This window comes from Trachemys scripta, chromosome 6 (assembly GCF_013100865.1).
Source record: "Trachemys scripta elegans isolate TJP31775 chromosome 6, CAS_Tse_1.0, whole genome shotgun sequence".
Classification (NCBI taxonomy): Eukaryota; Metazoa; Chordata; order Testudines; family Emydidae; genus Trachemys; species Trachemys scripta.
This window is the reverse complement of record NC_048303.1, coordinates 101,831,663-101,859,584: the sequence shown is the minus strand read 5'-3', so window position 1 is coordinate 101,859,584 and position 27,922 is coordinate 101,831,663. Positions and strand designations below refer to the sequence as shown.

Genomic DNA, 27,922 nt, shown 5'->3' with positions numbered 1-27,922 from the left:
TCTAAGTCATGAAGACATGCTGCCTACAACAATAGTTAACTTGGAGAACTACAGTATAATGGTTTTGTTCCTTCCTGTCCTCAAAAGGGTCTTTAGCAAAACAATATGGTTCTAAACTAAAAATCATAGCTAAAATTAGCTCAGATGAGATGAGTTACAGAGCTGTAGCTTAAAGCTAATGAAGTTGTCCTTCCTGTACCTGCATCCATGTGTGTGTGCTCCGTACAGTGGACTAGAATTGGTCTATTCTTTAAGCTTGTGCAGATAGATTCATTGTCCAAGATTATAAAATCTCTGTGGCCCAGATTCTCTTGGTTTCTCACAGCCCAACCCCCACCAGCAGTCTGTCATTGGGTCCTAAAGACACTGGGATCTATCAATTTAGTATTTCCCTTTCTTTTTCAGGGTTAAGGAGAACACTGTTATGGGGTTCCTGGGGTGCAACCTGGATTATGGGACCACTGAGCCCTCCAAACCCACCAACCTGGGTAGTCCCTCACACTGTAATGCTAATGTCAAGCTACAAGCCTCCGACAGGCACTGCACTTACGCAGCTATCCACAGGCAGGGACACACCCAACTGGATTACATAGTTACATGAATGATCTCCCAGCCACTCATGAACCATCAACAGAGATGTGCCAGCCAATTCCCCACAGCTCCTAGCCTTGCACCCCAGAACTTTCCTGTCTTGCACTGCTCAAGGCTCCCTTGGGCATTGAAAGTTCATGAAGTAGTTAGCCACTCCCTCAGTGTGGAATGGACAAGCACCTGCCTTTGTAATCTGAGCTGAGATTTCTCAAGCACTTCAACCAAAACACACTGTTTTAGGTAAAATATAAAACAGATTTATTAACTACAGAAAGAGAGATTTTAAGTGATAGTAAGTAGCAGGCTTGGAGATCAGAGTTAGTTACTTAAGAAACAAAAATAAATACGCAGTCTAAATCCTAACTTAAACAAACTAAACAAGATTTGAATCAAGCAGCGTCTCCCCTAACATATGGTACAAGCAGCTTACAGTTCCTCAATACACAGACTGGACCTCCTTCCAGCCTGGGACCAAACTCCCAACTCCAAAGTCTCTGTCTTTCAGCGGGTCTACCGGGTGTTGAAATGGGAGGCGGGGGAGAGGTCTCATAGACTCATAGACTTTGAGGTCAGAAGGGACCATTATGATCATCTGGTCTGACCCCCTGCATGCTGTAGGCCATAAAACCGTCCCTACCCCTTCCCTGGACTCTGCTGTTGAAGTCCCCAATCCTGTTTTTAGTGACTTCAATCGGCAGAGACCCTCCTGCTAGAGATCCCTGCCCCATGCTGCGGAGGAAGGCGAAAAACCTCCAGAGGCTCAGCCAATCTGCCCTGGAGGAAAATTCCTTCCCGACCCCAAATATGGCGATCAGTAAGACCCGAGCATATAGGCAAGAGTCTCCAGCCTGACCCCTGTTAGCCATTATACTATTATACTATTTACCATTTCTTGGTTTTCCTTGACTACTATGTTTTACCATTAAACCATTCCCTCCATAAACTTATCTAACTTAATCATAAAACCAGACAGGTCCGTCGCCCCCACCGTTTCCCTCGGAAGGCCGTTCCAATATTTCACCCCTCTGACGGTCAGAAACCTACGTCTAATTTCAAGCCTGAACTTCCCCACGGCCAGTTTATATCCATTCGTTCTCGTGTCCACATTAGTACTAAGCTGGAATAATTCTTCTCCCTCCCTTGTATTAATCCCTCTAATATATTTAAAGATAGCAATCATATCCCCCCTCAGCCTTCGCTTTGTCAGACTAAACAACCCAAGCTCCTCTAGTCTCCTTTCATACGACAGGTTTTCCATTCCTCTGATCATCCTAGTGGCCCTTCTCTGCACCCGTTCCAATTTGAGTTCATCTTTTTTAAACATGGGAGACCAGAACTGCACACAGTACTCCAAATGAGGTCTCACCAGCGCCTTGTACAACGGAAGCAGGACCTCCTTATCCCTACTAGATATACCTCGCCTAATGCATCCCAAGACAGCATTGGCTTTTTTCACCGCCACATCACATTGTCGACTCATAGTCATCCTGCGGTCTACAAGGACCCCTAGGTCCTTCTCCTCTTCCGTTACTTCTAACCAATGCGTCCCCATCTTGTATCTAAAATTATTAGTCATCCCCAAATGCATCACCTTGTACTTTTCACTATTAAATTTCATCCTATTTCTGATACTCCAATTCACAAGCTCATTCAAGTCTCCCTGCAGGATATCCCTGTCCTCCTCCGAATTTACAACGCCTCCCACCTTCGTATCATCCGCAAACTTTATCAGCCCACTCCTGCAATCGGTTCCGAGGTCAGTTATAAATAGATTAAATAAAATGGGTCCCAAAACCGAACCTTGAGGCACTCCACTAGTAACCTCCCTCCAACCTGACAGTTCACCCTTTAATACGACCCGCTGCATTCTCCCCATTAACCAATTCCTTATCCACCTCTGGATTTTCATATCGATCCCCATGTTTTTCAGTTTAACCAATAATTCCTCATGGGGTACAGTATCAAACGCTTTACTGAAATCCAGGTATATTAGGTCCACCGCATTTCCCTTATCTAATAAATCCATTACTCTCTCAAAGAAGGAGATCAGATTCGTTTGGCATGATCTGCCCTTCGTAAAACCATGTTGTAATTTATCGCAATTGCCACTAACCTCCAGGTCCTCAACTAGTTTCTCTTTCAGAATTTTCTCTAACACCTTACACACTACAGATGTTAAACTAACAGGCCTGTAGTTACCCGGATCACTTTTTTTCCCTTTCTTGAAAATAGGAACCACATTAGCTATTCTCCAGTCTAACGGGACCACCCCCGAGTTTACAGATTCATTAAATATTATCGCTAATGGGCCTGCTATTTCCCGCGCCAATTCCTTCAATATTCTCAGATGAAGATCGTCCGGTCCTCCCGACTTAGCCCCATTAAGGTGTTCGAGTTTTGTTTCTACCTCGGATACGGTAATCCCCCATCCTGAATGCCCCTCTGTAGTGGTGCTAGTATCCCTAATACCTTCATTGGCCTCATTAAACACTGATGCAAAATATTCATTGAGATATTGCGCCATGCCTAGATTGTCTTTAATCTCCTCTCCGGCAATAGTCTTCAGTGGTCCCACTTCTTTTTTCTTTGCTTTTTTCCTATTTATGTGGCTGTAAAACCTCTTACTATTGCTTTTAATTCCCCTCGCTAGGTCCAACTCTACACGGCCTTTGGCCTTTCTCACTCTATCTCTACATTCTCTGACTTCACTTAGGTACATTTCCTTACTGATCCCTCCCCTCTTCCACTCTTTGTAGGCTTTCTGTTTTTTTCTAATCGCCCCTTTGAGTCGGTCGCTCATCCAGCTCGGTCTAAATCTCTTGCTTAGTAATCTTTTTCCCTTTTTTGGAATACAGGCCTCCGACAGCTCATGCATCTTTAACTTGAAGTAATCCCAGGCTTCTTCTGCCTTTAGATCCATTAATACGTTTGCCCAATCCACTTCCCTTACCAGTCCCCTTAATTTGTTAAAATTGGCCTTTTTAAAATTATAAACCCTAGTCTTTGACTTAATTCTGTTACTCCTTCCATGTATTTTAAACCGAATTAGCTCATGATCACTGGAGCCCAAATTGTCCCCTACTACCACTTCCTCAACGAGGTCCTCACTACTTACCAGAATCAAATCTAAAATGGCCTCCCCCCTCGTCGGTTCAGCTACCACTTGATGGAGGAATTGATCAGCAAGCACATCTAGGAACATCTGAGCCCTATTATTGCTACTAGCGTTTGTTCTCCAATCTATATCCGGGAAGTTAAAGTCCCCCATAATTACACAGTTTCTATTAGTAATTACTTCTCTAAACACATTAAATAGTTCCTTATCCATATCCTGGGTCGATCCCGGCGGTCTATAGCACACCCCAAGCACTATCCCCGGAGAGGCTCTAGTAGTTCTATTACCCAGTGTGAGTATTGCCCAGACGGACTCTGTGTTATCTAATCCATCAACTATTATTTCTTTACAGCTTATTTCACTATTGACATACAATGCCACCCCCCCACCTTTACCTTTGTTCCGGTCTTTCCTAAACAGCGCGTACCCCTCCATACCTGTGTTCCAGTCGTGACTGCCATTCCACCACGTTTCTGTTATTCCTACGATATCTGGTTTCAGCTCTTGGACCAAGAGCTCCAATTCCTCCATTTTATTACCTAGGCTTCTGGCATTGGTGTATAAACACCCTAATGTATGTCGTTTAGCCTGTCTCCCATTAGTAGCACTATATGTTGCGGGCCTCCTTGCGTCCGTCCCCCCTGTCCTTCCTATGTCCAATCTCATCTCCCCGGCTATGTCTCCTCTCATTTTACTCACCTTTTCCAGACTGGAATCTGGCGTGGAGATTAACTGTGCATCTCCCAACCATCTCCCCAAACTTCCTAGTTTAAAGCTCTTTTGATAAGATGAGCCAGCCTCCCTCCCAGAAGTCTATTTCCTTCTCTACTCAGGTGAAGCCCATCCCGCGAGAACAGGTGTCTGTCCCCGAAAGCCTCCCAGTGGCCATACATCCCAAAGCCCTCCTTATAGCACCACTCCCTTAGCCAACTATTTATTCTCACAATCCTATCAGCCCTTTGCTGCCCTTCCCTTGGAACGGGCAGAATCCCGTGATGATGTCACCGTATCTCTTTTTATACCTTCTTCCAGCTTCTAGAAAGATCCTTGCTGTGATGTGGGTTGATCGCCTCCATGGTGTATGTGCCTTCTCTGAGATAGTGGATTCTTTTTTTCATGGGTCGTCAATGCCCATCTGGCCAATGATGGGTGCTCCGTTGTCCTTAGTGAAAGTCTGGCTGTGGGCGTTGCCCAGCCTCACAACATATTTCAGTAGCACATATAGCAATACGTCATAACTTCACATACAATGATAGTACAGACAATCCAACAGGATATTAATGTTCAACAGATAAAGACTTTTAAAATGGTACCTCACAAGATATACTTTGCACAAAACATATCATAATTATATGACAGTGGTGAATATGCGAGTACCGGGGTGTTACTTTGAGGTACAGAGTGTTATAAATGCTAATGTGTATTTTCACAACAAAGTAGAGGGAAAAGCCCTCTTTGCTCATCCAAAGGAAAAGAGTTTTTAGAAAGGCTCTATCTATATCCTGCATTGAAGACACCTGGGACTCCCTAGAACAGTGGTCCCCAACCTTTTTCGTCTGGTGGGCGCCAGATGACGAGCCACTGAGGACCGTGGCAGCGGACGAGCGTCCACCGAAATGCCGCCAACAAGCAGCAATGTCAATAGGCATCGCAACCGAAATGCCGCCGAGAAGCAGCATCCAGAGGTGTTGCCACTGAAAATCGGCGGCGAAGCCTCTGGATGACGCTGCTTCTTTGCGGATGCTCGTCCACCGGCCAGTACACGGGCGCACTTAAATGCCCCGGCGGCCACCATGGTGTCCGTGGGCACCGCGTTGGGGACCCCTGCTCTAGAATTTCACTGCAATTCTGAATAATATTATTTCATTACCTGAACCTTTTAGGGAAATGTTTGTTACATTTTCTTTCTTGAAAAGTAGCCATATTACCAGCAAATAGCTCTGCCAGAATTATGCAAGTACAGAGCTTTTACAGCTTACTCTTACCTTTACCATCTTTCATAAAGATGAGATGGTTCTGTGTCCTTACCATAAATTTCAGTTTAAAGTGGTCTCCAGTTTCCACCTCAATCAGTACATTTCCCTTTGGTTTTCTTCCCTCATCCTCATGACTCCCCTAGAAGCTGCAGCACTGCACAAGAAGGATGTCTAGTGCTCACTGCTTCCATCAGTAAAGAACAGACACTTTGTGAAAAATCTCTTGTCTTTTCATTGCTTATAGAGGGAAAAAATCAAACGGAGGAGTCCATTTCCATTCAGCACCTGCCCAAATGGACTGTGGAATGTATCCAAACTTGCTATAGTGAGGCATATGCTCAGGTGTTGGAAGGGCTCTTACCTTTCTCGAGTTGCTATAACCTGTAGGGCAGCTACACAGAATTCACTGCAGACATTCTCTTAGCTCCGTTGTCCAGATTCCCAGGCTAGTGTTCAGATGCTCTCTCTGGGAGGCTGTTCTACAGTCCTGTTTAAACTTACTGCTCCCCCATCCGTCCTGGAAAGTGTGTTATAATTAGAGAATCTTCAGAAATGATGGGTTGGTAGAGATAATTTAACAAAAGGCAGCTTAGTTTTCTCTGTCAGTAGCTGGAATTTACAGAACAAATTGCCTACACAGAGCCATACCTCTCCCTCCCCCCCTTCCCTAATTTTTGGAATCACTAAAATATTAAATAGACAGACAGGAACTGAAAGAATTAATTTAATAGATTCCAAGGACAGAAGGGACCGTAATGATTATCTAGTCTGACATGCTGTATAACACAGGCCATAGAACTTCCCCAAAATAATTCCTAGAGCAGATCTTTTAGAAAAACAACCACTCCTGATTTAAAAATTGCCAGTGATGGGAAAATCTACCACAACCCTTGGTAAACTGTTCCAATGAATAATTACCTTCACTAAATTTGTCTAGCTTCAACATTCAGACACTGGGTTGTGTTATACCCTTCTCAGCTAAATTGAAGGGCCCATTATCAAATTGTTTGCTATGTGTGTACTGTGATAAGTCGCCCTTAACCATCTCTTTGGGTATGTCTACACTACGGGATTAATCCGAATTTAGATAATTCGGATTTGAGAAACAGGTTGTATAAAGTCGAAATGAGTGCGGCCACACTAGCACAGTAATTCGGTGGTGTGCGTCCAAGTACCGGGGCTAGCGTCGATTTCTGCACCGTTGCACTGTGGGTAGCAATTCCATAGCTATCCCATAGTTCCCGCAGTCTCCCGCGCCCATTGGGATTGTGGGTTAAGATCCCAGTGCCTGATGGGACAAAAAACATCGTCGCAGGTGGTTCTGGGTACAGCCTCACTTCCTCCCTCCCTCCCTCCCTGCATGAAAGCAACGGACGGCAGACAACCATTTTCGCGCCTTTTTTCCTGGGTGGGTGAACACTGCAGACTCCATACCACGGCAAGCATGGAGCCCGCTGAGGTCAAGACAGCACTCATGAATATTGCAAACACCTCGCGCGTTCTCGTGGAGTTTATGCTCAGCCAGGACCAGAAAAACGAGGAGAGGAGGCAGCGGCGGCGGCAGCGCAGCGACAAGCATGATGAGGACATGGACACGGACACAGAATTCAGTGAAACCACAGGCCCCGGTGCTTTGGAGATCATGTTGTTAATGGGGCAGATTCTATCCATGGAACGCCGATTCTGGGCAAGGGAAACAAGCACAGACTGGTGGGACCGCATAGTGTTGCAGGTCTGGGACGATTCCCAGTGGCTGCGGAACTTTCGCATGCGTAAGGGCACTTTCATGGAACTTTGTGACTTGCTGTCCCCTGCCCTGAAACGCCAGAATACCAAGATGAGAGCAGCCCTCACAGTTGAGAAGCGCGTGGCGATAGCCCTGTGGAAGCTTGCAACGCCAGACAGCTACCGGTCAGTCGGGAATCAATTTGGAGTGGGCAAATCTACTGTGGGGGCTGCTGTGATGCAAGTAGCCAAAGCAATCACTCAGGTGCTGCTACGAAAGTTTGTGACTCTGGGAAATGTGCAGGCTATAGTGGATGGTTTTGCTGCAATGGGATTCCCTAACTGTGGTGGGGCAATAGACGGAACCCATATCCCTATCTTGGCACCGGAGCACCAAGCCACCGAGTACATAAACCGCAAGGGGTACTTTTCAATGGTGCTGCAAGCACTTGTGGATCACAAGGGACGTTTCACCAACATCAACGCGGGCTGGGCGGGAAGGGTTCATGACGCTCGCGTCTTCAGGAACACTACTCTGTTTAAAGGGCTGCAGCAAGGGACTTACTTTCCAGACCAGAAAATAACCGTTGGGGATGTTGAAATGCCCATAGTTATTCTTGGGGACCCAGCCTACCCCTTAATGCCATGGCTCATGAAGCCATACACAGGCAGCCTGGACAGGAGTCAGGAGCTGTTTAACTACAGGCTAAGCAAGTGCACAATGGTGGTAGAATGTGCATTTGGCCGTTTAAAAGGCCGCTGGAGATCATTATTGACTCGCTCTGACCTCAGCCAAAGAAATCTCCCCATTGTTATTTCTGCTTGCTGTGTGCTCCACAATCTCTGTGAAAGTAAAGGGGAGACCTTTATGGCGGGGTGGGAGGCTGAGGCAAATCGCCTGGCTGCTGATTACGCGCAGCCAGACACCAGGGCGATTAGAAGATCACACCATGAAGCGCTGTGCATCAGAGAAGCTTTGAAAACCAGTTTCATGGCTGGCCAGGCTACCGTGTGAAATATCTGTTTGTTTCTCCTTCATGAAAACCCTCCCCCTTTACTGACTGATTTTCTGTAAGGAACCCACCCTGCCCCTTCCCCCAGCTTTCTTTCAAACCAAATAAAGTCACTATCATTTAAAAATCATTTATTCTTTATTAATAGATTAGAAAAAGAGGGAGGGAACCCGGGTGGTATTTGGGAGGAGGATTGCTGGGAAGGAAAAAGCCACAAAGAAAAGGTTAAAAAAATGACAGCCTTTTGCTTGGGCTGTCTACTGGGGTGGAATGGGAAGGTGTACGGAGCCTCCCCCCCCGCGTTCTTACACGTCTGGGTGAGGAGGATACGGAACATGGGGAGGGGGGAGGGTGGAACAGGGGCTGAAGCGGCAGTCTGTTTTCCAGCAGCCGTTCCTGAACCTCCACCAGACGCCGGAGCAGCCCCAGCGTTGCATCCTTCATCCTCTGGTCTTCCTGCCGCCATCTCTCATCTCGATCGTCCCTCCTCTCCTCACGTTGGTCCCTCCTCTCCTCACGTTGGTCCCTCCTGTCCTCACGTTCACTGACTTCTTTCCTATACTTTGAAACTGTTTCCTTCCACTCATTCAGATGAGCTCTGTCACTCCTGCTGGATTGCATAATTTCAGAAAACATGTCCTCCTGCGTCTTCTTCTTACGACGCCTTATCTGTGATAACCTTCGGGATGGAGGAGGGAGGCTTGAGGAATTTGCAGCTGCTGTAGGGAGGGGAAAAAAGAGAGAATTGTTTTAAAAGCTACATTTTGCAGAACAATGCTTATACTCTTTCACGGTGACCAACACTGTTCACATTACATAGCACATGTGATTTCTGTGCAAGGTCGCATTTTGCCTCTTAATGCTGAGTGCCTGTGGCTTTGCTGCTAGAGATCACAGGTCTGGGCAACAGAATTCGGCTTGCATGCGGCCATGGTAAGCCATTGTTTTACAGCTTCTGCACCCTCCTTTCCCACATACCAAGCATAGCCTGTAGAGTGCTGCAGAAGCCTGGACAATCTCAGCCAGTTGGGGGGGGGGCAGTGTGGTGGGGCTTGTCTGGGCCCCTTCAGGCAAGTAGAGTGCTGCGGTTTTTCTGTTAACATTCAGCAGCACCAGAAAACAAACTAACCCTGCAGGAAGATCCCTGCAGGCACCAAACTACCCACCCCCCCCGCCGCCGACCCCCCCCCTCGCCATGAATTCTCTGGGATGATCACGGTACCCTCCCCCCACCGCGTGGCTGGTAACAGGGAAGATCCCTACTAGCCAAACGCGAAAAACTCAGGGCCAATTTCCCATCTGCGCTTGGCTAACTGCAGGGAAGGATTTATTTTCCGCCACAGGCAAACAGCCCAGTAGGAACGGCCACCTCTGTCCCCTTAATTAAGTTCCCGTATTTCAACCAGGTTACCAGGAGTGATATCGCTCTCCTGAGGATTACACAACAAGATAAAGAACGGATGTTGCTTGAATGCCAGCAAACACCGGGACCATACGCTGCCAGGCTTTGTCAGGCAATGATACCAGATTACTTGCTGCAAGCATGGCGTGGTCAAGTGTCCTACCATGGAGGAGGGAATAAAGATGCACTGCCCAGAAACCTTCTGGCAAGGCTTTCGGAGTACCTCCAGGAGAGCTTCATTGAGATGTCCCTGGAGGATTTCCGCTCCATCCCCATACACGTTAACAGACTTTTCCAGTAGCTACAGACTTTTCCAGTAGCTGAACTGACCGCGAATGCAAAGTCAGGCAAAGTAATCATTAAAAACCGTTTGCTTTTAAAACAAGTTTTATATTTTAAAAGGTAAACTCACCTGAGGTCCCTTCCATGGGGTCAGAGTCTTGGGTACTGGCTTGGGAGGCTTGGGAGGGTACTTCAGTCGGGGTGATAAAAAGATCCTGGCTGTTGGGGAGAAGGGAGTGCTGTGTGCTCTCTGCAAGCTCATCCTCCTCCTCCTCCTCTACCCCATCGGCAGAATCCTCAGGCGTCGAGACTATCCCCGACCCAGAATCCACGAACACAGGTGGGGTAGTGGTGGCAGCCCCCCCTAGAATTGCATGCAGCTCGGCGTAGTAGCGGCATGTCCGCGGCTCTGACCCGGAGCGACCATTTGCCTCCTTTGTTTTTTGATAGGCTTGTCTGAGCTCCTTGACCTTCACGCGGCACTGCTCAGAGTCCCTATTGTGGCCTCTCTCCATCATGCCCTTGCAAATTTTTTCAAAAGTTTTTGCATTTCGTCTTTTAGAACGAAGTTCTGCAAGCACTGAATCCTCTCCCCATACAGCGATCAGATCCAGTACCTCCCTCACGGTCCATGCTGGTGCTCTTTTTCGATTATCAGCCTGCATGGTTACCTGTGCTGATGAGGTATCTGTGGTCACCTGTGCTCTCCACGCTGGGCAAACAGGAAATGAAGTTCAAATGTTCGCGGGGCTTTTCCTGTCTACCTGGCCAGTGCATCCGAGTTCGGATTGCTGTCCAGAGCGGTCACAATGATGCACTGTGGGATAGCTCCCGGAGGCCAATACCATCGAATTGCGGCCACACTAACCCTAATTCGAATTGCTAAAATCGATTTTGGCGCTACTCCGCTCGTTGGGGTGGAGTACAGAAATCGATTTAAAGGGCCCTTTACATCGAATTAAATGGCGTCGTTGTGTGAACGGTTACAGGGTTAATTCGAATTAAAGATGATAAATCCGAATTAAAGTCGTAGTGTAGACCAGGCCTTGGTTAAGCTAATTAGATTGAGCTCCTTGAGTCTATCACTATAAAACACGTTTTCTAATCCTTTAATCATTCATATGGCTCTTCTCTGAACCCTCTCCATTTTATCAATGTCCTTCTTGAATTGTGGACACCAGAACTGGACACAGTATTCCAACAGTGGTCATTCCAATGCAAAATATAGAGGTAAAACAACCTCCTGGATTCATGAGGCCCTTCATATCCTCAGTCTCAACACTTATCAGCATACTTAATGTCCCATCCTATCAAACTGCTTTCAACAGATATAGGGTCTGCATTGTATGGCTCATGATTTGAAAAGTGTGTCTCTATAGAGGCAATCAGTGGTGCTGAGCACCCACATGTACTGATTGCAAATAGAAGTTGAAAGGGCTCAGGACATTGCCAGGTTAACCTGGCACTAACTAACATTTAGTGAAAACCACTAGTGAGAAGTGGTAAGTAACCTGGATTTTTCTGAATTCTTCCGTTTGCAAAAGAATGATAAGTGAGTCCCAGATATATTCTCAGATTCCGTTGTCCAGAAAACAGGTGGAGAGTGGACACTTAAAATCTTAAGAAAAAGATTTACAATTTGTTTGTTTTCTTGGATATATAGATTTATGGATACTAAATGTTTTACTTATAAGTACTACATACTTAACCAAAATATATAGAAATGTTGATTTTCTAAATGCCTAAAGATTTTTATAATGCAAGAAAACTGAATCATAAAGACACTTTAATTTGTTCCTATTCCTTTCTCCTCTACGTCGTAAAATGTTAGTTAGAAATAATGTCTTTTACCTAATTTTTCATCCTGTATCCATCTGCTAATACAGTATATCTTTCTTAATTAGAAAGTGATCAAAACATTTTACTGAACTTCTGTAATTTTTTAACCAAAAGGCTTCTGGTAACTGGGTCCAAGGATCGGCTTTAAAATTAGACTTTTCTAAAAGAGAGTTTAATGCACCACTGCCATATCTCAGCTTCCCTTGTCCAGTTTAGTAAATAGGATGACTAAATCGTAGTCGCACCAGTTCGGAGCAAACAGGCAAGAAGGAGGATAGTTAAACATCTTGCTGTGCGTGAGCAGTTAGAGGGCAGGCAGACACCATGCACCTTGACCACCTATTATGAAGCTTTTTGCTGCAATGTCAAGTGAAAGCGAGTTAATTGGGTGAAGCTGTAGAGCATGTTAGGGGCATGGTAAAGGGTTGCTGTCTGACAGTTGAATGTCAGCAAAAGCTAGTCAAGTGTGGCTGAGAGACAGAGACCTGTCACAAAGTTCATATGGACTAGAGCACAGTTAGGGAGCTGAAATGTGGTTCAGTCTCACTTTCTCCCTCATTGCATTCAAGCACCTTAAGATTTCACACTGTATGTGTCAACCCTTGTTCTCTAAGCTGTTTTCTCCTAACCCTTCTGCATTCAAATGATTGAACAAAAGATGCTAATGTTTGGCAAAGTGAATGTAAATATACTTTTTTCCTCCTTTTCCACTGGAGCGTCAATGTACATCCAACTCGGAAAGAAACTGTGAAGGTTACAGCAAACAATTAGACTGCTTGGTAGTTCAGCTGATAGCTGAATACATTTCTCAAGAAGAGTACGAGACTTGACAATTAAAGCTGTTGAATAGGCAATGCTTTCTCGCCAGCTCAGAGAAAAACAGGTTCAGTGGCAAGGACTACTATAGGGGCTCTTTGAGACTGAGTGTATTGCTGAGGTCACACACATTCAGTCTCCTCTCACATGCCCACTGACTTGAGGTAAAGTGCTGTGGAGGCAGCTATTAGAACTACAGATACAAGGAAGATAAACAGTGAAAAGTTGTAGGGAAAACTCTCCTATTGGGGAGGGCTTGCCTGGAACTGAGGGAAGCAATCAATTACACAATTACACATAGTAACAATATTATATACCGAAAAAATGTTCAGAGAAACAGCAAAACAGTTTAATAAGAGTACTGGGTGCCCCTAAGATTGTAAGTTTCAATACAGAACACAAAATAAATCAATAACAATTCAGGTTTGCTAGTCAGATAAAAAATAAAAAGTGCATTTACTCTTGAGAAGGTATAGGGACACTGATAAATAAATAGCATAAGTGAAAAGTTGCTTTCTATGATGAGAACGTATTCCATTAGTAAAGAATTAGAAATTTGGGTTTAAATCAATGCATGCTGAGTATTACACGATAAAAATAGCACCTTATGTGATTAGCCTGAGGTTTCAATATCATTATAGAGCAGTGTAAAACAATGCAGTTTGAAAACTGGGATCTATTAGGACAACATGTGTACAGTGCTATGGCTCAGAAAGAATCTTGAAAGACAGTATAGATTGTGGATTTTAGCTAAGCTATTTAGAAATTATTGAAATTAACAATGCAAAAGACCTAGACCATCTCCCTGCCTACAAGATATAGTTCACACATTGTGCTTATTGGATATTAAACTGATAATCATGGTTCTAGTCCTACAGAAGTACAAAAGTCTTGTAGATTGGCATAGGTATTCCTTAGGCTGTAAATATATTTCAGAAAAAAATTCTATTCAAGAGCTTTATAGGAAAATGTATGAAATATATTGTCTATTATAATATTAAATCTTATTTTTGATTATTTTTTTAAGCAGAGCCTATAGTTGGTGATTCCACTCAGCATATAAATTGCTAGAGCATGCTGGGGGTAGGATAATAATTATTGTTTCCAGATAATTACCTAATCATTTGGTTACATAAAAACTTCTGTAAGCGTAAAAGGAAATTGTCCAGTAATGGAAAAGCTATTTAGAAACTATTGGCTAGCAGTTCCAAAAGAAGAAAGTGTGATGTGTACCTTTCTAATATGTAGTGAGTTGGCAGTCTACTGAATTGTTGTCTCTGACAACTTGTTCGTTGGATCCAGGAAGAAATGCTGACAATGAAGATTTATACTGCATGTTACTATGTTACTACGTTGTTTGTTACAGAACACCAATTTGAGTCCTACTGCATCAGCTATAGAGTTGTGAAACCATTGACATGGGAAAGAAACAGTTATTGTTGGCTACTGTACTTTCTTGCTCTGGAAAAGTTTGCTAACGCTCATTACGTTACAGTGGCACCCAGTAGCAGCGCTTTCCCATTTTAAGCACCAGATTTTAGACTTTTCATCATTCTTAAGTTTTATTTATTTCATCCAGAGTGAACATGGCTCCTTCAAGCTACTTCTAACAGTACAGAGACTCATAGCAGAGTCCTGGAAGCCTAAAATGATTTCCATCATGTAGCAAATAGGCAACTCCATGCTGAAAACAGCTGTGTTTGAAAGTAGTTTTGCGTGATCTAAAACCTTGGAACCCTTTAGCGGGGCCAAATTCTGCCTCACAACAGAAATGCTCCCAAAAGGATTCACAAATAGGGACTGTCCACATAAAACTTTTTTTTTTTTTTTTCCTTCTCTCTTCCTATAAAAATTCCCATTGTTGGTAGGAGCAATGGCATAAATGCTGGTAAGACCTGCCTATCCAGTATTTTAACCACCATGTCACCTTTCTCAGAGATTTTATTAACACTGTAGTTAAAATGCCAGTGAAAGCCACTACACTACCATAGTACTCCTGCTGTTTTTACCACTGATCGAGCTGTTCATGATGGTAGCAAAAATGGGAAAGCTTGAAGGGAAAATGTCCAGTGTAGATAAAGCCAGACTGTGTGCTGCTAAAGTAGTGCTATTGTGTCTCATCCCCCCACCATAGTCTACCCAGTAATGGCCTGTCCCCCACTCTAGATTATGTCTCTGCATGGGGGTAGAATAAATCTAGTTGCCAAGTCAGGCGTAAACTGTGCACAAATATGTAGACTATGTCCTATGACTCCTAGACCCTGCCCTGTAGCACCCTGCTTTTCCTCATGGTGGTTGCAGCCTCTCCACAGATATCTGGAGAAGCTGGAATCAGCGCAAGAAGTTTCTGCCCAGAGCTACCCCACTAGCTTTGACTGTTTCTGGCAGACACCTTTGTATACCAGGCATCCCATAATTTGCACCTTAATCTCTTTCCATGCAGATGTGACACTATGACTGAGCAAGTTCCATAAAATCTACCTTGTGATTTAATGTTGGGCATATCAATTACAACTCCATCACTCACCTAGCACAGACAGGACACCAGACCTTAACTAATTCTTATATTGTTATATGTAATTATAACTTTGGTATCACTCTTCCCCCCCATCTCACCCCTAACTCTAATCTTCTTTCTTCTGCATGCCTTGGTGTCATTTGCTATCATTCCAGTGTTAAAGATAAATATTTTGAGGACTTATTTTCTGAGTGGTCGATGATATAATGATGTATTATGCACTTGCCTTGGACTTTATAATTACCTGCACTGGTGGTTGTGCATGCTGAGCTGTTGAAAATTTATTAACATGAAATAAAAACATTGTGCCTTATTTTTAGAGGTGCTGGGTAGTCACATCTCCCATCAAACTCAGTCACAGCTGTGGGTGCTCAGGACCTTTGAAAATCAGGCCTGTTACTTGTGATTCAGCAGTCCTAAATCATGGAGAATCGGGCAAATGGGATTTTTAATGGTGTTTTAGTGTTTCTATTTTTATTTAATCTCATTACTGGATTGTAATTATTGCATTGTCAAAGAGGAAATTTCTACAGCAGTTTTGGACACTGAAAATTAATGATACAAAATCAAATATTAGAAGGAAGGATTGGTGTAACACATAGCGGAAGAATGGAAAGAAATGAAAAAGTACAGGGTGGTATAAAAGCAATGCATAATGATGGGGATTGTGGTACAGTAAGATTATCCTTGCATAGACTTTGAAGGTTGAAACCATCCTGACTGATTTGTGAGCTCACTCTAGTTATAGATTTTACTGTTACAATTAAAGATAAACAATATATTGTACAACATGCTTCACTATAATAGTAGGTATTCGTTAGTTATCCATCTGTACCACCAACACATACACATACTCCACCAATCCCAAATATGTGTGTATTATTCCACAAGTATTTAAATATTAAAACCTGATGCCATTGCATATGCTGACATCACTAAATAATTTCATACATGAGGATGTCACACGTGACAGTATTATCATGTTCCCACACAATGTCATATGTAGTAATATCAATTTTGTAAAAATTATTTTAAACATTGGGGAAATCATCTAATTTTTCTTGGGGCAATCTCTAAAATAGGATCAAAGCCTAGTCACAGAGGAGTTATGAAAGATAATCAACTTAATGTCATTGTTTTAAAAGCCTTTTTGCTGGTGTATGACTAAAATATGGCTTTGATTTAAGTATAGTTTACAATGTAATTATTTTATAATATGGACTGATTTCATATTTTCTTGTTTGGAAGAACATATTTTTAAAAGTTAGGCTTTCAAACTTTGAAAAATTGCCCAGGGACATGCCTAATTACTATGTTTCAAAAGCATTTTGAATTAATATTTTTCTTAGGCACATTGTGTCCTAAATATATATTTACCTGATCGTGTGTGACATTTTAGATGGAATCATTTACAATTGATTGAGTAAATAAAAGTGCTATGCTAAAGATTTAACTGAACAGACCCCTTATTTCAGGTAAGTAATTCCCTTTCTAAAAATTACCTACACACATATTTACATGATAGATTATCATCATAGCTCCTTCCCAGCCATTTCAGTTTGTCATCTTAATAATACACAATTTAAAAAAGTGCCTAAATACATATAGACTGCAATGGTTTCAAAAGAGGTTTGTTGGGGAAATAACTAGCTTTAAATTTCATGCATTTGTACGCAGTGGTATTTCATAATGGTTTTAATTTATGTCAGTTTATTTTTTTACAGTTCTGTGAAATGCTAGTTTTTTATTTGTTGTAAATTTATATAATAATATAGATCCAAACCAGTTCAATAGTAGTGAAGATTTTTTTACATCAGTCAAGCTACTATAAAATTTTATTTCCACCATATTCTGTGAATATAATTCTGCACTAGCTTTGTATGAAGTGTAACATAGGAACTGGATAACTAAAACAGACCTTCCTCTTCCCTCCCCCACCCCCAACATTGAAGCTTTTACTGTAACATAGTCTATTGACTTGCTGCCAATCATTAAGTTTCATACATTTTTTGTGCATCTCTCAAAGGAAACCTGATTTCCCAACTCCTTACTTGAGATTTTGATCTTATATATAAAGTCTGGGGGGAAAAAACAACGGTGAGAATGTGATAGTAGCAAGTGATTTTTAATCAATATGATAGTTCCATTAATTGAGACATGGAAAACAGTGCAAACTGATACGTTAAACAAGCCCCTCTTCAATATTGGTCACCCATTGGGCAACTTGATTACAGTTTATTTTTTAGTGATTTCATTTCCTTAAACACAGAAAACAGTCTTTTCAAAATTATACAGTTTATTCATATTCTTTGTACTGGCAAAAACTTTTTATCAAAACAAATAACAGAATCTCTACAAACAGCATGGAAGAATTCTGCTTTGGATTTCATATAAATTTTATTTTCTATTTTGATTTATGTGTTAAGCTAATTAAAATAAACTTAAAATATAAAACTGCTAATTGGTATAATAGATTGAAATTAGACCTCCATAAAGGCATCAGATTGTTAGTTACAAATACAATAAAGTTTTATTATGGCCTCAGTCCTAGAAAACCTGAGCAAAATGGGACTGAAATGCCAGGGGTGGTGCAGATCAATATTTGCTAGTGCTTTCGGATAACCACAATAGTTTAGCAAAACATAAGCTACTGCTTCATTTTAAATATCTCCTTGCATTTGAAGGAGATTTGAATCTGCTGCCATATTGGTTCTCCTTGAAGGTCTAGCATATACCTTGCTGATTTCAGTCAGCCATAAGATAGCTTGTAGAGTATCAGGAAATCAAAAGAATCAACATCAAAGAAAATTGTTGAACTAGGTGTTAGATGCAACCATTGATTTTTCTTCAACAGTAGTAACGGGGGAGTAGGAGGGGGGAAGGGAACTCTCTCTCTCTCTCTCTCTCTCTCTCTCTCTCTCGTATATAATAAAAATAAATCTCAGGACCAAAAAAATTTGTGCATCAGATTTTGAAAGCTTATGGATCATGGAAGTATAGTAACATTAATCATTAGAACTCTGGCATTTTTTCAAAATGCAATTCATGGATATTTAGGAGAACACAAACACCTTTTTCTAAAAGAAAAAAGTTAAGAAAACTCAGTAGCATATTGCACTTTTGTCCTTTAATGGGCTATTTTAACCACTGCGTATAATGCTGTGGACCATGCAATAGCTAATTTCAGTATGCTTTAAGTGTACCATACATGGAATCTTTGACGTGTAAAAATGGGAAGAGGGAAAACAACAAAAGTTGCTTTAAGGAAATATTTGGAATTCTACTGTTGTACACTACAGTTTATATAGATATGAATGAGCTCTAATGGTAACATTACCTTATATCCATATTCCATAAACTGTCAAGATATGATGCACAATTATTTGGCCCTGGGATTTTCTCAAGGCTAAATATTAACTGGTACTTACGATTGTAACAAATTGACTAAATGCCTAGATTTGTTCAAACATGGATCACATTTCCAAGTAAGGCACTTTGAGAGTGTGTTTTATGATGATTTTATGATCCAACAAATGTTAAAAGAATAATAAGAAAAGTTTGATTAAGTTACAGTAAAACACAGTTAAAAATGAAAAAGCACAAATGGACAAAAATGAGGATTCTTCCCAATACAGTGACAGGGGGAGAGTAAGTTAAGCTATTTATCAAGAAAAAAATACCTCTTAATGTCATTTCTAATGTAAGAGTTCCAGCATTACAAATGGTAAATATGTACTCTACATATGCGAAATTCTTTAGACTGTGGAAGCTGATGTTTCCTAATGATCAGTACTAGTGCAAAGTGCTTCCTATGAAGCTCTTTGCTGCTGATTACCTAGTGTTGAAGTGCCTGGCAAAGTAATATGCATTTTTAATAAATTAATAAAACAAAAAAGAACTTGCACATAAATGCATGAAGGACAAATTGAAATTATTTCTACTGTATTTATTGATTTTATTGATTGAGCCACAATAAGTGTGTGTGGTTTTTGTTTTTTTAAACTTTATTCCAGGAATCACGAGACAGTTCAAACGTCCCCATGGCTTCAAGATCAGCACTTCAGCCTGACCAGAGCTGTATCCCAGATTTTTTGCCGTTGCAAGCCGAGGCAGATACATCTTACAGTTTTATACACAATAGACCCCATTCTCAGTCTTCATCCTATTCCTCTGCCCTCAACATCTCAGCCAGCACCAAAAGAACAATACAAAATGGCTTTTAAGACTTTGTATTAATTTTATGAGGGAAAAAACTATACATTTTAAATGATGCAATTAAAATGATATTTTATTGGACTATCTTACCTTTGAATTGTGATTTAACATGTATTTTTTGGCACTAATTTTTACATTTGTTTGAAAATGGTGAGTGTCTGTTCATACATCCATGTTTCTATACTTCTCTCTCCCGGTGTAGTGAAACAGTCCAGTTTTTAGTTTTATTTATCACATTGCTCATTTTTATGTAATATATTTTTAAATGTTAAAGAATGACACATTTTGGGTAATTTTCTTCAGACTTAAAAAAAATCAATAAGCCATTTTAGTCTCTATCTATCAAAGTTGTTTCATACTTGTCTATTTTAAATCAGGACTGCAATACTTTAATAGGATTGAGAGAGCTATTTGAAATGTATGCCAATGATTCCTGTCATTTCATGGCAGCCCTGCCATGGTTCACTGAGCCCCCTCTTCTCTCTTGTCAGCTCAACTGAAGACAAGCATTTAGTTGCAAACTTTAAGCAGGTTGTGCAAAACAGAAATGATGTGACTGCTTCTCCTCCTGCACAATAATGTCACTCCTGGTCAATGTGAGAAGGTCAGGTTGCTCCTACATGATACCACTTGCCCATTTGAACAAGTTAAGTTAACTGCTGAATCTGGTCCCTGCAGGCGTTGAAAACTCATCCTTTTATCAAGTCTGCATTTGATGAGAAAGTAGAACAATTGTGCAGGGAGGATTTCTGATGACATGTTTATGTACTTTATAAGGACAGTTCCCATACCAGTGTTACAGGTAATATATTTAGTTTAAGCTGAAATACTTTAAAGTAATGGCAGTTTTGACCTTCAAAATAGACTCCTTTTTTGTTGTTGTTGGTAGGACCCAAGAGTGACGCCCATCTTTGATGCTGACAGAATTTAAAGCAAAGCCATTGCCCTGCATTTTCTGCCTTGTAGCACACAAAAGTAAAATTGTATGTCAGGCCGAGATGTCGGGGAGCTGACAAGATGCCCCAGTGACATTTCAGCTGGAAAGAGCAAGTGTCTTGCAACCAAGTGGTCAAATATCAAATAATAGGTCAAGCAGGAAGGAGCTGAGTTCTAACCACAAAGAGGTTTCTGGTAACTTACTTGACAAGCTTTTGGGTGCTTTGTGGCTTGACAAAGTGATGTTCTGTTGGGTATCGCTAGACAGACTGTTCTTTATCGCCTTCAGAAGATCAGACATTGACATTGATTAAACTCTTTAACCCTTAAAGGTTACATTCTAGCATCTTGCATCATTGTGAGTGAAGAACAAAAGAAAATTTATAATATACCATTTGTTTTTGTATTAATCACTGAACCCCCTAGTGCTATTAGCATTTGATGTGCTATGTAGTTTTTGACAAAGATTGAATGCAAAATCTATATATTAGATTGTTTCTCATTGTGGACCAGTGATACATTATAAAAATAACATTATGGAATTTGTCATTTCTTGTGCTATGTTAAAAGTAACATTTGATTCTAAGAATTCTGACTACTGAAATGTTCTTTATTATTTTGCTTGGAAGATATTTGCATACATAATACATCCATTATAAGAAAAATCATGCAAATTCCCATTTTCCCTTCTACCAAGGATTCTACTCTCAATATTAGGTTATAGAACTTTGAAACCTACTAGCAAGTTTTCAAGTATTTTTGATTTTCAGGTCCCTTATTTATATGTGCATCTGCAGGCATTTTGGTGTAGATCCACACAAACATAATATTTGAGCTGTTTTTATTTTCAAAAGTACTGATACAAAAAGTAAAAATACTCTTTTCTTTATGATGTTTGGTTTAAATCGCTTAAGACAGACTTTTCTATTTACTTCCTAAGACTCAGCTTCCCTCCTTCCTAACAATGACTATTCCTAGCAAAAGTATTGAAAATGCCATACATTTTTCTCACATACGTAATGTCAAAGGTCTTTTATGCTTGCATGTAGAGTATATGGACATAATACATTTCACTGAGCATTTGTTATATCTATTGTGTATGTGGTTTATATGTGTATGCTTACTTTCAAAAATAGTACCATTTGAGAGGTGTCAGTCTGAGATATACTGTGCATACTCTTTGGTACACGAACTCATTAATGGCTCAATAATCAATAATCTGGATCATCAACAGTAAAATGCTGCTGCATTGCTCTTCAGGTTTATATAAAACTGTCATGGCCAAGTGAAAAATTCTAAAGGAGCAGAAAAGATCCTGCTTGGGCAGATCTCACCTAAGAGGGTTTCAGAAAGAGAAGTTGCCTCCATGGCATTCCCTTCTTCCCCTTTTTGGGAACACTCTGGAGCCCACTGTGTTGGGATTCCAGGCATTAGGAGGCAGGGAAGGGGGGGGGGGGGAAATTGCTCAAGCATGTCCGTCCATAGCCAATATCCTAGGTCTATCTCAAGCTGATTATAGGCAGAATATAGGTCAGAAATGGCCCGGGATAGTGGTGCTCGTTTGCCACCACAACTTTCATCTAAAAGCTTCATTCCTACTATTTGATTCACTATTTACATGAAACTGCTAGGAGAGATTATGAGCCTGTGTGGTCTCAAATGCTAGCAATATGTAGATGACACCCCTCCCTGTTTGTTGTTCACATCATATGCAAACACCAACACCGCCCATTTATCCTGACATCTGGGTGAGGAGGAGCTGGCTGAAGCAAGAATGAGGTTATGCTGGTAGGCACAGGGAAACATTTTAAAGTGCTTCTCATCACTGTTCATATTTCTTCCAGTTGAGGATGCTTGTTCCCAAATCATTGAAGTAGGATGTAGCATCGGAGTCTTTCTGTATTTCTCGCTGATGCTAGACTTCACATAACGCTGGCTGCAAAAAAAAACCAACAACAAAAAAAAACAACCAGAGATTAAATAATTAAAACTCCATAAACCTTGGCTTGAAAGCAGGAGCCTTGGAAAAGGCTGCTACTTGTGCTACTGGTAGTCCATGTTGCTCAGGAGAGGTGCTGCCACATTTTGTACATCACCCTTGTAACATGCCAGAAGAGTAAGTATGAGATCTTGATTCTTACTTACAAAGCCCTCTGAGGTCTGGGCCCAAGATGTTCAAAAGGACTGCTTCATTCTTGGGGCCTTAACTGCCCTCAATAGCTCTGTTCCATGAGAACACTAGAGCCAGCTCCAGGTAGACAGGTTCCTTCTCAGCAGCTGTTCTGGAACTTTGGAACTTACGCCCACAGGAACAAAGACCTCCCTCGTTGCAGGTCTCAAATCCCAAGCTTGCTGCTTCGAACTTATTTTCACACAAAGCAACTGGACTCTGATTACAATTATATAAGGACAAAGTAATAAATTATATCATTTACACCCCTACAATGGAAAGGAATGTTTCAAGTGTTAATGTACATTATGTATGTGTATTCTCTGGCAAGGTGCTCAGGTAGCATGATGATGGGTATGGTATAAGAACCTGATCAGAAATATCTTCTCCACTCTAACCTCTCACATTTTGCAAAGGATCCATGTGACTGCTAATAGCAGCATAGCTTCTGCAGCAGCCATGTGCCTATGGGGAGGAGCAGCACAGATGGGCATTTCCCTACCCAACATATCCCCAGGATCCATTTGCTCCCAACCCATAAAGAAGCAATTTGATGGACACTCAGCAAGGCTCATCTCACAGAATTTCACAGTCCATGCAATTGTTTGCAGGTATTTTCCTAGAAAGATACAATTTACCCCAAGTGCTTCTATGCCATCTTTTTTCCTAGGTTTTTAGTTCCCCCCTTTATTTATTTATAAATTTACACTTGCAAGTTCAGCACAGGCTTTACTATTAGTCAAGATGATATATAAATAATGGGAATTCTCTCCAATGCTGGAGAAGACCTTGGAGCTCCAAGTCAGATCCTTAAATAGTGAACTTGAGGTCACTCTCTTGTCTCAAGGGCTCTCAACTCTAAACTTTGTGAAAGCCCTGCCTGAGTAAATTGAAATACATTGTCATATGCAACCTCTTCATGAATTAGGTCAGTTTGTGCAGTTGATCACTTATATCAGCAGTTGATCATATTGCTATCCTATAGTTTACATTCTGTCAGTGTTTTCCATATGAACCTTTATGTTCAGTGGTTTAACTTAGTACACAGAAAATTATTTTATCTGACTTTTAAAGTATGAAGTTGCTTCATAGTTGTCAGTTATTTAGTTGTAAACAAGCCAGGCGTACTAGACTTTTTGCACTTTATGAGCACAGTTACTTCTGAATGTTGAAGCCTTTGTGCGATATTTCCATATAAAACTGAAGTTTTATTTACAAGAATCTGTCTCATACCATTTTAATACCCTAACCCTGCAACAGGATCTGCACAAGTGAATCCTTGTCACTGAATGGAGTCCTGTGGAACTCAGTGCACTTTGCCATGGATTCCAGGGTCCTACATGGATCTGCTTGCAATATCCAGAACCATGGGGAATATGGTTCAAGGAATAGTCTGTTTTATACAGTTTTATCTACTGTAGTCAAAGATCCCAATTTTTTAAAAAAAAGTTTTATTACTTTAGTCTTTAAACCAGTTCTTTATTGGTAGTTCACTGTGACGTTTCTGAAGTTCATTAGGCTACCATTTTTTATTTCAAGTGCCGTATGACATAAAATGGCACAAGAAAATAAAAAGACTATGCAGACATTTCTTGAGAATTAGGTATCTCTCAAGAAGATGATTCTAACAGAGCTGGGTCTGGATATAGGAGACAATTTTCATGTTCCTACTGTTTATTCACTGCTTGTATTTTTCCCCCTTCCCCTTGCTTTTATATAACTCCATGGAATAGGTGTTAAATTGGCATTTTCTGTATTACATCATCAGCATTTGTGTAGCTCTGTTATGTCTGTGATTCAGGGTTGGTTTGTTTGAAGCCCAATAAAAATCATGAATCAAGAAATAACATACTTCAGATGTCGTGTTTTTATATAATTTCTTAAACAATATTCAGCCATTTCAAATTTTTTTACCAATACATGGTAAAACCGTGATAATACCATGATTATCACAGCTGCAAATTAACAATAAGCAGTACCAGAGGAAGCCTGAGCCTGCAAACCCTTATGTAATGGGGTCAGCACCCACCTCTCATGGGCACCCCCTTTTCTCTGGCTGACATACCTGCAATCAGTCTTTTCACGGGTGACACCCACCACTCATGGGCAGCCCCCGGTGGTTGGTTGGTTGTTAGCCTGCTTTTGCTTTTAGTTCTTATATCAGGGGTGACACCCGCCTCTCGCAAGCACTCCCCCTCCAACCCCCCCAGCTGATAGTTCTCTTGGTGAATCTCCAGCATCTCAGCCCTCTGGCCAAGCCGCATACACTGTCCCCTTTTCCAGGGTATACAGTCCCGAGTTCTTATCACGGCCTTGGTATGGGGCCATAGTTCTTAGGCTTCTTCCAGAGGCACTGCCTTCTTCAACCACCCAGCCGGGGCCTGTCTTGGTACCCGCAGCTGGTGGTGGTTCAGCAGCCCTTCCTGGGCTCAGTCTTCAACCAGACCAGCAGGGCCCATCTCGGTACCCTCACTGGCCTGCACAAGTTCAGTGCTCAGTCCCCTGGGCTCGACCTTCCTGCTCTTTGACCTTCCGCTGGTCCTGCTGTCCTTTCCGCCCGCCAGGCACCCAGTCTTCAGCAGCCTTCCCTGGGCTTCAGTCCTGTCCACAGTGAGCTGCCCACAGTATTGCTGTCCATCAGTCCATCCTCAAACTCCACACTGCAACTGAACTCCGCTCTTCTGCAGTCACTCTAGGCTGCCTGGAGGACTTCTCGCTGCTCTTTTCTGGGACAAAGTGATGAAGGGCCACAGGACAGGGTGATGAAGGGGGCCTCTGGCAGGGCCGGCTCCAGGGTTTTGGCCGCCCCAAGCAGCCAAAAAAAAAAAAAAAAAAGCCGCGATCGTGATCTGCGGCGGCAATTCGGCGGGAGGTCCTTCGCTCCGAGCGGGAGTGAGGGACCGTCCGCCAAATTGCCGCCGAATAGCTGTACATGCCACCCCTCCCCGAAGTGGCCGCCCCAAGCACCTTCTTGCCAAGCTGGTGCCTGGAGCCAGCCCTGGCCTCTGGACCTAGTCCACCCTGCCACACCTTACTAACATGAGTAGTGTATGTTGATGCAAATGAAAACTTGCAGGAAAAGGCACATGGATTGCATACTTTTAAAAACACATGCCTTTGGATCAAAGAAACAAGTGTGGGGAGGCATATTCATCTGAATCCCGCCAAGTGCTCATCCTGGCTAGTCACATGCTTAAAGTTAACCAAATGCTTTCCTGGATTGAAAAAGTTCAGCACTTAGCAGGACTCAGCCCATTATGATTAATGCACAAAGTTCTATAAAATTGTAGGATTCTGTTGGCACAAATTGAGGGCCAATGCACTACCTGATTCCATAACATGCCAATGGCATATTTTATTTTTTATTTAACAAAGGTCCAGCTATAACCACCAATCTTACATTCTTGTAATAGTTACAAATCTGAAAACTCCAAAGCAAAGAAATTCAGAGTTAAGTTTGAAACTCTGTTCTTCTTACCTCTTACCGGCATGTGGAGGTCCACAATGGTAGAGCAACGTCATAAACATTATTATATTTGTATGTTTTGCAACATGTGAGCAACACTAGGTGAATCTTGCTTTTAGTCTTCACTCTGAACCGATATGCTGATGTGGGCTTAAGTCAAATGCTTTGAGGTATACATTTTTAAAACTGACTTTAATGAGTGTCGTGCAGCTAAAATCTTGCAGTTGTTTTAAAATGTCAGGGGTTAATGTTATTTGAATGCAGTATTTGGTGGTTTAATTGAGTCATGCTTCATTGTCTTTTACTGCACATTAATGCGAATGAAACAATGATTGTTGACAGAGAGTCCTCTTCGGTGAAGCATCCACTGACACATTGTGCTTCTATAGAACAATACTGCAGGAAAGCAAATGGTCTGACACTGCTTGAAGAAGAGTCTGAGACAGTCTAAGTGATAACTAGTTTCACTATATTTTGTGAGGAGCTATGGAGTAGGCTGTGCTTTCAACATAGCTCTTGACTCCGTGTTTTCAGCCTGCCTTTTGAGCTAGTGATGGAGTTCACAGGATAACGTTGGTGGGTTTTTATATACGTACTTTAACCCAGAGACTTAGTGAGGAGTGTGGTTGATACATTAATAAATAAACTTTGAAAAATGAAAAGCAAACTTAGAATTCAGGTTGGATATAGGAGCGCCTTTTTGTAGCTTTTGTAAATTTGCCTTAGGTCATGCCTGTGGCCTTTCATCTTGCTTTTTTAATGGAGACACAGAATAATTTGTCTTCTTTTCACTGTCATCTTCCAATGCATAACTTATTTTCATCTACCATAACACCCTCACATGAGATGGCAATGGAAGCTACTATGGCTACGAAAGGTACTGAGAACACCACAATTTGGACACTTACTGAAAAATAATTAGGAATTTTGCGTATAATTTTCAAAATGTTAGGAGCCTGAGTCCCATTTTTAAAATGATTTAGGCATTTGCAGGCCTAAGTCACCTTGGCTTTCAATGTGACAGGTTCCTTAGTGCCTAGGTCACTTTTTAAAAATGGGACAGGCTCCTAAGTCACTTTGGTGCTTTTGAAAATATTATACTGGATTGGCAGAGGCTTGGCAGTCACCTGACGTGTGTTGACTGGTTGCTCAGTTGTGGCTTTGCCACAAATCCTGACCAAGAGTAAGTGCATAGTTGTGTTGCCCTGAGGAGCACAGGGTCACATCAGGGACAAGATCTCTGATCTGGTCTCCCGGCCCACGTTTGCTCTAGGGTGGAAGTACACCTCTACCCCGCTATAACGCGACCCGATATAACACGGGTTCGCATATAGCGTGGTAGCAGCGGGGCTTGCGTATGATTTAGAGGGCCTGGGGCTCCGGCTGCTGCGGGGAGCCCCGGGCCCTTTAAATCATCACTGGAGCCCTGCCGCCCCTACCCCAGGGCTGCGGCAGCAGGGCTCCACCAGTGATTTAAAGGGCCTGGGGCTCCCCATGGCTGGAGTCCCGGGCTCTTTAAATCACCCTGGAGCCCTGCCAGCCCTACCCCAATATAAAGGCGTTTCACCTATAACGCGGTAGGGATTTTTGGCTCCCCATGACCGCGTTATATCAGGGTAGAGGTTTAATCTATGCCAGCCTGGTACTTGGTGCAGCTTGCTTCCTCTCCCTGCTACCTCAGCTTTGCTGGTCGGCCTATTGGGTGTGTATGTGAAGGGGGGAAACAAGGCTCCATCCACTTCCTGCCCACCTGAACAGGAGGAGGTGAGTGACCTCATTGAGGCTGCTCACCCCATTAAATATAGACTGGTGATGCAAGCAGGCCTATGCAGGAGGGCTGAGTGCACATAAAGTGGCT

General features: G+C 42.1%; 1 protein-coding gene across 4 annotated transcripts in view; it reads left to right on the top strand.

The window, feature by feature from the left end:
- The window catches only part of CCDC171 (coiled-coil domain containing 171), a 260,589-nt gene that overhangs the window by 199,485 nt on the left and 33,182 nt on the right, over window positions 1-27,922 (top strand). Inside the window, exon 26 of one of the 4 annotated variants that reach the window (XM_034774121.1) lies at window positions 19,291-19,573. The exons of the other annotated variants lie outside the window; for them this stretch is intronic. Within the exon in view, the coding sequence (XP_034630012.1) occupies window positions 19,291-19,500 (210 nt within the window). The 3' untranslated portion in view covers window positions 19,501-19,573. Of the gene's footprint in view, window positions 1-19,290; window positions 19,574-27,922 lie in introns of those variants that run through there. 4 annotated transcript variants of the gene reach the window in all.